General features: G+C 28.2%; 1 protein-coding gene across 2 annotated transcripts in view; it reads right to left on the bottom strand.

Annotated features, from left to right (window-relative positions):
• LOC123293983 (b(0,+)-type amino acid transporter 1) overlaps positions 1–12,570 on the bottom strand; it is a 91,288-nt gene that overhangs the window by 23,443 nt on the left and 55,275 nt on the right. Inside the window, exon 1 of one of the 2 annotated variants that reach the window (XM_044875009.1) lies at positions 9,928–10,103. The exons of the other annotated variant lie outside the window; for it this stretch is intronic. Coding sequence (XP_044730944.1) covers positions 9,928–10,024 — 97 coding nt within the window. The 5' untranslated portion in view covers positions 10,025–10,103. Of the gene's footprint in view, positions 1–9,927; positions 10,104–12,570 lie in introns of those variants that run through there. 2 annotated transcript variants of the gene reach the window in all.

Raw genomic sequence — 12,570 nt, forward strand, 5'->3', positions numbered from 1 at the left:
GTGCAAGTTTCAAAAAAGGAAGTAATTGACAACCCAATATGTAAAAAATATAAAGGCGGGAAGTTTGCAAGAGTTGAAATTTGCAAAAGCTTGCTTCAGAACCTTCGACAGCTGCGAACTTCCTGTCATTTTTTTTAAGTATTTTGTTGTCTTTACCTTCTTTTAATAAATATATATGCTAGGTAAAAAAATTGTCAAAAAAATCGTCGAGCTATAGTCAAGGACAAAATTTTCGTTAATACCATTATCCTTACCAAGACAGGCAAATAAAAAACTTCTTGAACTTTGACTCTATTATGCGCTTATAGTTCAAAAATGTAGAAGAGCTATAGGAGGAGATTATGAATATTTTGATATTGACAGGTGAATCGTTCCTAGTTTAAGTTAATGTATGGAAACAAGTAAAATTTACAAAATTTAAAAAAACCCCAACAAATTTTTCGGGTACAGAACCCTAAACTCGCACTTGAAATATATGGCTAAGAACACACACCGTTAAATTACCTTTCAAACAAAACCAAAAAAATTAAAAGCGGTTCATCCGTTTAGGCGTTACGATGCCACAGACAGACAGACATAGCGACCAAACATATAACACCTCTTTGAAAAAATACAATTGTTCGTTCTGTGTTTACTATTTTTATATCATGTATATATAAAATATATCAAGGTATACTAGTTTAGTCCCAAATTTGTAACGATTTTTAACAATTCAATAGGGGATAATACTGATTTCGAATTGGCCATATTACCCATAAGAATGTAAAACTAGACTTGATATCATGACAAAATTTGAAAGTGAAATTAAAATTGATTAAAAACGAAGAAAAGTTATAAGCATAAAAATTGCATTCAAAGTTTGCCCATCTCCATTTAACAAAACATAGTTTTATATGTAACCTCTACGGCGATATCCACGTATGATGTCCCTAGTGGGTATCTTCATCGTTGTTTAATTAGGAATTTTAAACGTTCAGATCTTGCATGCTAGTCAAGATTTTTAAAAACCAACTTCACTTTTCAATTCGTTAATAAAAAAAATTTAGTCCGATACCCTATTGTAATGGCTTAGGTAGACGAGAAGCCCTTAAATGGTAATTTTTCCTCAAATTGTGTTTTCAACTTTTTTTTCGATACGTTTTATTAAAAAGTAACACCTGTATGTGAGATGTTCCTATGAAAATAATAAAATCATCTGTATATAGAATGGTCTAGAGGACCTAGATTCTATTAAGTTAGGTCAACCATATGTGATTTCACAAAATCACTCGTGAAATTCAATAAAAAAATACAATATACTTAACACAGAAAATATTATCTAAGTTATCTAAGTTAAGTTTAGATAAGGGTTTGTGAGATTATATTTTTGTATAAATTTGATTTTTCTATGACCCTTGACGCTTGTTATTTAAATATCAAGGGATAAATTTACTATATCTGTGTTAAATAAATTCTCATAATCCTTTGTAATTTCAATCAAATGGTTGCTTTTAGCAAAATCTCACACATATTTTAATGTCTAGACAGGTTTAATATTTAATTACAAAAAAATACATAATTAATTAAAAATTAAAGATCTCAAAACACAAAGCAAATTGCTTTTGTTTTCGAATTATATTCAGTCTGGGTTAGGTCAGGTGTGATATTTGACATTTCAGAACAACTGGAAATTTGAGAGATTATTGTTGTGTCTAACACCTTTTTCCAATTGATGAATATTCATTAATGAAATGTAAATAGGAAGATAGTTGAAAAAACTCCTCAAACCTTTACAAAGCGGGGTATTCATTGTCTGACAACTTGAAAATTGGAATTTTAAGATGTCGGACAACGGCTTCTTGCATTTTTTTTTATTGAATAAGCATCTTATTTGAATATCGTCCTACTTTTTCTTTTAGTGTGAAAGCTTCTAAAGCGATAGAAATTTTGTAATATATGTATAATAAATAAAATTTGGTAGGATAAAAAAAGGTGTTAAAGCAACTCCGATACAGGATGTCAGCGTTCGAGCCTAGTTCAAGATTCTTAAAATAATTTTTTTGCTTTTTTTTAAATTAATAAATTAATTAATTTAGTTTATCACATATTTACTTCCAATCTACCTCGATACGAAAACAAAAAATTAAATTGGCCTCGCGTGTCATATAATTTAAATAATAAATAATAATAATAACTTATACCGGCACAGTCTGCGATTTTTTTTTAAATATATGGATTTCTATGTACCTAATTACAAGTTTTCCAGAAATACGAAGTCCATACCCCGGAAAACATTCCTAGAGAAAAAGAAAATACATCATCAAACATCATACATAAGTAATTTTTGGACACCACTTTTACAACAGCCTCTCAAATTTACAGCTATGCTTAAATAATGACTGTAAGATATTACGTCATACCCAAGACCTAATACTGTATACACTATACAGAGTTTTTTAACCCTCGATTCTGTAATACATTTGAATTTCTATATAATATAGTGTTTCTTGTGGTATTGATTTTATTCAGAAATACATTTAATGAAAATATATCATGCCTGCGGGTTTTTATATTTGTGTATTCAAGTTTGCTTTGGTTATATAACTTCACAAATTCATTACCTATTTGATTAAAACGAAAAAAAATTTGTAAATATATACATTTAAAGAAAAATTAGTATTGCATTATGTTAAAAAAAAAATTAAATATCTATATTTCAATTATGGCTCAGATAATCAACATAACTTTTTAAAATCGAGAGTTAAAAATTATTAGGTAATTTTGTTGTGGAATCACAGCAAAAAAAGTGCTAATTGCAAGAAAATATGTTCTTAACATCATGGTATGGACAATAAAAATGATGCTAGCGCTCGCTTCAAGTGAAAAATTTTGGCAATAAAGGAGGCTGTTATGACTAATTTGAAATTCTTTACATGTTAATGTTATAGAAAATGTCAAATTAAAGTTATTGAAAAACACTAATTAACTAAACTTAATGCCTTAAAAATTGTGAAAATAAGAAATCAAATTGAACATATATTATTTTTCAAATGTAAATTATCATAATCATTTATTTAAATTTGATAGATAATAAAATTAAATTTGCAATGTAAGTTATAAATGCAATCCATACAATTATATATGCATCCATACAATTCTATAATTAAATTAGTGTATCGTTATCATGGAAACGCCTCCAATAAAACTCACGCACGGTGCGAATTGAGATCGTTAATTCAAGAAATATTATGTACTTGTTAGTATTACACATTTAATTCAATCCAAAAATTTTTGTGTTATTATTATATGAGCACTTGGAAGGTTGGTTTTAAAAAATCCTTTCCGAATTTCTAAACTCTTTTAATACCTACATAAATTTAGTGAGTGAATCGGTACTATATGTTTTTCAAACTCACAGCCTCCTTTGTGCAGAAATAACTAACTAATCTTAATATATATATTTCTTGTGTGTGTGTGTATGTGACTGAACTCCTCCTAGACGGCTGGACCGATTTCGATGAAATTTTTTGTGTAGTTCAAGGGGATTGGAGAATGGTTTAGATTTACCATTCGGTCCAGTACAACTGTTTTTGAGGGCTCCGTACCAAAAAAATGAAATTTCATTAAATGGTGGGAGCGCATATAAATCATATCACATTATGTATACTATGTGTACTATGTATTTTTAATAGTATTCAGGTATTGTCAATAGGCATTTATTAGAGCCATATGCGAGCGCAGCGAGCTCTACTATCAAAGGTCAGGCCAAAGGTCGAAGGTCAGGCCACTCCAATAAATAGGAGTTAAATTGGGGTTTAGCGGACAGGCTAAACGTAGTATAGGTATTCATGAATTGGAGTTACGTTTTTACGGGACAACGTCCGTCGGGGCCGCTAGTATGAGTATAAAATTAAAACTTCATTTTTTATTTTGTAATGATAACGTCAAAAAATCACTAATGAAATCAATTACCCTCCAATTTCTAGATAATTATGTAATTTTAATTTTCAATTAAACATTTGTCTTTATTTCTACGGTTTAATGAATGAAATGACACAGATACTACTGTAGAGAAGAGAAGAATAACTAAATCGTTTAGAAATAAAGGTAAATATTGATGTATAGTACACATCACAATACGGAAGATTGCAATAAATTTACATACATACAAAAATATTATCAACGATGGAAATTCATCGTGGTACAAAAGAAATACCAAAGCACATAGTACATCATCATAAACAAATTTCTAACGTAAATTTAGTAAATGGGTATAAATAATACTAGTTCGCATATTGATCGTAATTTCTAAAGGTAGTAGTTTTGGTCCTGCTCTTTATTTTATCAAGAGCAAAAAATCAATTTCCTCTTTTATTGAGAACTGTCCATAAAAAATAAAAACAATATGCTTAATTCCAAGAACTTTGATGCTTTGATGCAAAAAGTCAGCCTCAAAACTATACCAACATGAGTATAAGGTATAAAAAATAATGTTAATGACTAAAAATTGAAGTATGCAATATTTTCCATCGATATAAGTTAGCAGAAAAACTATGTAAATTGTAAGAATTCATTTTTCGGCAAAATTTAATAAATAAAATAGCAACTATATATAAAGATGAAAATTCGTAACGCAAGAGCTGCGTTAGCTTAGTGAAAAAATAACATATTTTTCTTAAAGTCGAATATTGCTTTTTAATCTTCCAAGAATTTTTAACTAAGCGTCTAGAGAAAAAATCACAAGAGTACTTTTTTGCTTAAAATGAATCAAGCAATACAAAAGTATTGTTTATATATATCTGCTTATCTTTATGTTAACAGCTAGTCTTTGTTGGATAATACGGTTGGAAACACAAAAATAACAGGATGTTTAAAATTGCCATTTCATTTCATTTGCCAACGCTGTCGATAGTTGCATACTATCAATTTCCCCACGTATTGTGTTATAGTTAACTTTTTTAAATAATAGTAAACAGACCTAAAATATATATAAAAACATCAATAAATATTTCATACCGTCCAAAGTTTTGTTGCCTTAGGTCGGTCTATCAGATAGAATATCAGTATAAATATCAGTATAAATTTTACGCACAATGAACTTTTTCGTACATTGATCTTAGAAGACATTCACAACATAAATAGACAATTTGAAATTATAGTGAAACAATTTATTTTAATTTCAAATGAAATTATAACAATTTATACACTTAATCTTAAATAGTTTATCATTTCTCTATTTCGTGCTTTATTTAAGCTTTTGTTTTATTGATTTGTTTGTATATCATATTTATAATTTATTTGTTTATAATTAATTTTATCATTTTAAAAAATATCTTCAAAATAATTGACTTTAGTTATAGTTCAGTTTCTTAGCTATGAAATTACATTTCTTTCAGAAGCTAGTGGATGCTGCAATACATTAATTATTTTGGGAAAGTCATTTCTTTCTGGTCATCACTATAAAAATTATAGGAATTCATTTTTCGACTAAAATGGGTAAACAGGATACTATAAAAATAAAAATCGTAGCCTGAATCAAAAATGATATATATAAATCAAATATAAACTAATGAAGATATCAATATATTAAAAAAAAAAAAATTAGTTATAGTAACGTATAATAACGTAAAATAACGAACCCTTTTACATCGAGTGTTTTAAACTTAAATAAGTTTAATATAGAAGCGCTGTGAAATAATACATTTAAAAAAATTAATATATAATCGCCAGAAGTTTAAAAAAATGCCGATTCGACTTTCATCAAGCGTAACCGAGAGTACCTCTCTAGCTCTACTCATGCGAGACTTTTATAAATTGGAATGCAGTGCGGAATCAGGTATAAATTATATTGCACCATGAAATCAGTTACAAACTGTACGGTAGGTTTTTTTTGCAAAGAAAATCCAAGAAAAAAAACTCTTGGCTCTTGATTCTTGATCTAACTTGATTATTTATTCAAGTATTAAAAAACTAGAAAGTAGTGTAAATGATCTAAATTTGAAGTAATGAGTACAATTTTTAAGAAAACAAACCTATTCCCTTATTTTTCATAAAATTTAAAAAATTCATATTGTTTGATTTATTTACCGCATTGTAATATCGATTTAATAATTTAAAAATTATTACTTTTATAGTTTAGGTTTTACTTTAGTATGTAATAAAATTATTTATAAAATTTTATAAATAACAAATAATTTTATTTATGAAATTTTATAAACAATTTTAATGTCTGTTTTTTTTTTTTTTTTATTAAATTATAGTATCAAATTAATGTCCCATGAAATACAATTACCCAAAAATTATAATAATAATTGGTATAAAGTTGTATATAATTTTAACACACAATAAATTTAACAAAAAATAAAAATATTCCAAAGCTTCTATGTACACAGATATTATTAGCTAATGTTCGGTCCCTTAAGTATTCATTTTATTTATATGAAAATTAGGAAATTAAAGAAACCATATTATAAAGTTTATGTCTCGTTGAAAAACTTGTTTTTTCTTATAAAAAGTTCGTAATAAAAACTTTTTTCAAACAAATGTAAAATTTAACTACAACTATAATCAACTTGCAAATTATTTTGAAACTTGTATCTAAGACATTGTTTTTATTCAACCAAATGAACAATTTATGTACAATAATCGAATTGGTATATACGGAGTGTAATGCACCACCCCTCCAAGAAGAATTTCCATTTTCTAATTTTTTCATGACAATTTAAGTTCTAGGTTTTTATGCGAATTTCGGTTTGAAGACGTTTTACTATTAATGGAGTACCTAAAATGCAAGTTTTAGGTTGTAGCATTTTCAAATTTGGAAATAAAGCAATTAGTTTAATAAACTTAATTTATGTAAACTGCAATATATACTATTTAAAACCAAAGAAGAGTAGGTATACAAAGTAAGAAAGTTTCTATTTTGTGTATAATAGTGGAATAGAAGTTTGGAATGATAATATTAAAGTATTCTGAAGGCATTATAAGAGACAGTAAATATGAAAAGTAATGCATTTTTTTATAAATAATAAGTTACATTTTAGAGGCGTAGATAAAGTTTTGTACGATACACGTGTGATAACGCACAATTAACGTACTTCTGCGGTTGTTCAACTCGTACTATGCACTCGTTGGGCATATTTTGCAGGACCATTGGGCAAATTTTGCAGGCGTACATTAGTAATGCTTTTATCCCACTAATATCGTAAATAACTACAAATGCTCAGTACCTATGTAACTTGGAATTATTTAGGGGTGTACATGTGTGAATCAGACCTTTTGGTATAAACCTAAGATTATATTTGAATTTGTAAAAACAAAATTTATAACGAATTAAACAAATTAACGTAGTAAATAAACATATTAAAATATATATTATGCACTAGAAAATGATCAGATTAAGTAATAAACGACAAATTATTTTACGTTAAAATTTAGGTCATTTTGAAATAAATTACTCGTATAAAGATTTTAACTATGAGAATATTTAAAGACAAAGTTTATTTTAGAAAAGCATTCGTAAATACATGACGTTCGTATATGAATCAAATATTATTATAATAATACTTTAAAATAAATTAAGAAGATATTGTATATAATTTAAATACATTACGTTCGGTAAGGCGATATACTTGAACGATTCTGGAATGCAACGTGGGTTATATAGAATAAGTAAACAGTGCAATCAGTCTATTTTACATAGACCACAAGCCCATGCTGACATTTTTCGGGTGAAATAATCCAGCAGGAAACACGTTGAATAAAATAAAGTTCGAAAACTAAAACTCCGACAATTACATAATCGCCCTCTAAAAAGTGTGAAAACAAGAAAATATTTTCATCTGAAATTGTTATGATAAGTAAAATTGCCATTACAGTCGGGGAACCTCTTTTCGGTCCTTCGAAAAACTGTTTAATCTGACAGGTCCCCCGACTGTAATGACGATTTTACTTACTATAACAAATTCAGATAAAAATATTTTCATTTTTTCCTACTGTTTTAGTTTTCAAACTTTATTTTATTTAAACCATTTTAGGGTTATACCTAATTTCGTGAGAAAGTATAACAACAAATATTTATTTGAAAAGTGCTATCATAGCTTTATGTCCTCTAGAGAGCACCATTTTCAATTATATGTGACGGTACATAGAATATAACCAGCGAACGATCAAGACGCTTCTTACGATACCTTATTTGTCAAATTATGATAAGTAGTTTAGAAGCTCGGAGGGAGCAGACGAAAATACATACATGTTAAACTATTTTGCGGTTATAATTTCGTGATTAAGTGTAACAATATATATATTTTTAAAAAGTGGTAATTACGTCCTTTAATTTTATACCAAACACGCTATAATTAAATCGAAATTTGTTTTTCTGTCATAGCTTTATGTCCTCTAGAGGGCGCCATATTCAATTGATAAGCAGCGGGCGCTTCAAGATGCTGCTAGCGATACCTCATTTGTCAAATTATGATAAGTAGTTTAGAAGCTATGTCCGAATAGATGAACAGACACATATCGGTCCAACACATAGCCTTCGCCATTGTATAGTCGGGGTAATAAAAAGTGCAATAAGGCTATTTTGCTTATAGACCACAAGCCCATTTTGAAATTTTTTGGGTGAAATGACCCATCAGGAAATATGTTGAATAATAAAGCTCCTAAATGTAAAAGTAAGTTTAAACATCAGGGCGTCATTTTTACGCGGTACAGGTGAGTGCAAGTAAAAATATGGATGTCACACCACTTGTTGTCTCACTCCTGCACCAGCAAATATATACCACGTTGTTGGATACTAACTCTGAATAAGTATTCGAAACGAATTATATTCGAATAATGTTTTGATAAAATGGTATATGCTCTTTTAGAATCTTATCTTGATCTCGCTTTAAATCATTGTTTTAGCACTTAATAACGTCAGTTTAAAAAGCAAGGAATGTACTAAAGTGGTTTTCACCCATAATATGTGCCAACCTCTAAGTAAGTTTAGAGTGAACAAATGATTTTTTCCCAAATTTACAAATGCTTGAAACTTGGCAAATAAAAAGCGAGGAAAATGCTTCAAATATTAGTTTTAAAGGAACACATCTTATACCGGCATCAAATTAGATCTAAGTTTTCAGGTTCAATTAAAACCTCACTCTTATTCATAACTGACAAACATTATGTGAACGCTTTAAATTTAAAAGCTGTTCTTTATAAATACACAAACATTTTTTTGTAAACCGAATAGTTTTCGAAATTTAGCTTTTTGTGCGTTTGTTCATTCAACTTGGTCAAAAATGGTCTATGTAGAAAAACAAACCACTTTTATTAGATTTATTGGAAAATTTTTCGAAAAGTGCCTAGATTTCACAAGAAAAATTATACAAAATAACAATTTCAATACTTTTTTTTGGTAAAATTTTTCAGTCCGTTTGTGCCTAAATTGTACGGTTTGTGAAAAAATGTTTCTACCAAAAAATGTTATGTTTTTAATCAATAACAACATTCTAATTTAAAGTGTTCGCCTATCGATTATCATTTATGGAGTAGAGTAAGCCTTTAATTGAGCTTGAAAACCATGGTCAAGTTTAATGTCTGCGTAAGATGTGTGCATATACACCAAACATTTTTTATCGATTAATCTTATTTTTCAAGTATATGCCAACTTAAAATAGAAGAGCACCTTGTATGATCATCATTGGTATGAGTATTTTGTAGTATGACTTTCTAAAAACTCTAATTTTTCGTTAATAAAGATTATTCTAATTTTTAATCTTTTTATAGTTAATATGCCAATATACATAATATTACTTACAAATATTTCTTTAAAAATTTTGATTGGAAAAATTGATTTTTAAAATAAAAAAAACCACAGAAAAAGCACTTTTCATAACAATGCAAATCAATTTTCACACAATTTTCTAAAACTAAAAATAGGTAATAAAATAAACAGATTTGTACCTAAATGTAAATCTTGATTTATAAATCTATTATTTTGAGAACACTTTTTCGATTTTGCAAATGTGCAGTTAAATATGTCTTGAATTGTATCTAACATTATCTATTATGAATTCTAAGCATTCACTATTTTTTCTTTTTTTCCAAAAAAAAAACCAAATTAAAAAAACAAATTTTCCAAAAAAATTCAATAAAATAAATTTTGTTAGCACATAACTATTTTGTAACGATACTCATGAATGTTAAATTGAAACTACTCAACGATGTTCATATTTGTAGAGGACAACATGACAAACACAGTCATTTCGTTACGTCTGAACGAGATATCCACCGAAATTTTGTGTATAAAGTCATGTGGTTTGCTCGCCTGGCTCAATGATATATTGTTTCTACGTCAGCAGTTGGCATGGTTCCAAAATTTTATCTGTTTGCATATAGAATACTAGCCTACAGGTATGAAAGTAAAATTAAATACAAAAATATAACGTGTGTTCAAAATTAGTGCCTGGATAGAAAAATTTATTGTTACTTTGAGGCAACATCAGACTTTGCAATAATATTTAAGTTGGCGCCAATTAAAAAGTCAACAATTTAGACAAAACAAGTTTAACATTATTATAATTTTAATAAAATAAGTTTATCTTATGACAATTATAAATACAATATATCACATTTTTAAAACTAGTTAACTTAGGTCAGTTAAAAATGCAAAATTTTCTAGAATACAGTTTGTAAATCAATCAATTTCTAGTCTACTAAAGGCATGAAAATCAACTGCAATCTTGAAAATCATTGCTATACGATTTTCAACAAGTGAAAACAAACAATTGACTAAATTAATTGTTTAATTGTTTAAATACCATTTATAGACTATCCGTGTTGATTACGCAATCAATTGGTTTTTTTTACGTCATGTAAGAAAAAAAGGTAGCCACTCTTAGATAGCTCACACATACATACATGTCTCACACACAAAACAGATATTCCCATATGCCCATATGATATTCCCACGGATAAACAGTGATGTTTACGAAAAAATGTTTCAAACAAAAGTTATTTATTTTTTTATAAGGAACATTTTTTACCCATAAAGTTTTGTTCTATCTCTAACGGTCTCTATTCTAAAAAAAAGATAGATAATCGGCTATATCTGATTCTGGCAACTTTGGTTCGATACTGAACAAGGTTAAATTTGAAATTTTCATAGACTGGCACACCGCTTTGGAAGTTTTTAAATCGACGTCGACAGTGTCAAAGAGTCGCTTAGCTTCTTATTAAAATAAGAAAAAAAGTATATATGCATTAATTTGAAGCTGGTGCTGGTATAAAAATTGGCCGAGCCGGTATTTGAAAAACGGCATTTATCTTAATATATCGCCTTTGCACAGTCCTGTTGCAAATGAGTTCTTAGCTTCATACCTAAAACTAGTTTAAATTTTCATTTTAGAATCATACATTTTGCAAGTATTATTTATTGTAAATGCATTTTTGATCCAATTTCTAAATAAATGCATATTTAAATGCATTTTATAAATCTTAAATTCAGACTACCTACATATCTCCAGTAAATTTATAGTATTTCATTTATTTTCATACCCTATAAATTTAGTTTACTCACAAAATCTAATTTAATCATCAAATGATTTATCTATCTGATGACGTATTCATATATATAATATTTCCATCACATATTTTTTACATAATTCATAATGATTTTTTCCCTCACATAAAAATTAAAATAATTTATAAACAAATATTTTAATTCAAATTAAATTTTATTGAAAAAAAAAACTGAATATTTGGCAGGATTTAATTTACGACGTTTTCCTATAAGCTCAAGAATGATAATTTTTTATCTTTCAAAGAAAATTACCTTGATAAATTGGCAAAGTTTTAATTAAAATAAGTTGAGATCAAAGATATCAGTAATGGATCTTGAGCAGACGGAAAGTTCAGAGCTTGAATGTCAGTGATAAAGGTATTCTATTCGTGAGGCTTTTTTTAAACTTATATCAGTGTCCGTAAATACTCCCACTATACGGTTAGATATTGTTCAATGATATTCTGTATTTTTGCCAATAAATTTTTTACACTTTTCATTGACGTGAAATTTTTAATAAATTTGAATAATGATTTCATATGAATCATTAAATAAAAAGCTAGGCATAGCGAAAGAGTAGAGTTTGACAATCGGGCTTGAATAAATTAGTGGAATAACCTTCTATTGTATGTCACTAAAATACACATGTATACTAGCGGCCCCGACGGACGTTGTCCCGTAAAAACGTAACTCCAATTCATGAATACCTATACTACGTTTAGCCTGTCCGCTAAACCCATCCCGCTAAAACCCCAATTTAACTCCTATTTATTGGAGTGGCCTGACCTTCGACCTTTGGCCTGACCTTTGATAGTAGAGCTCGCTGCGCTCGCATATGGCTCTGATAAATGCCTATTGACAATACCTGAATACTATTAAAAATACATAGTACACATAGTATACATAATGTGATATGATTTATATGCGCTCCCACCATTTAATGAAATTTCATTTTTTTGGTACGGAGCCCTCAAAAACAGTTGTAGTGGACCGAATGGTAAATCTAAACCATTCTCCAATCCCCTTGAACTCACACAAAAAATTTC

This window comes from Chrysoperla carnea, chromosome 2 (genome assembly GCF_905475395.1).
Source record: "Chrysoperla carnea chromosome 2, inChrCarn1.1, whole genome shotgun sequence".
Lineage (NCBI taxonomy): Eukaryota > Metazoa > Arthropoda > Insecta > Neuroptera > Chrysopidae > Chrysoperla > Chrysoperla carnea.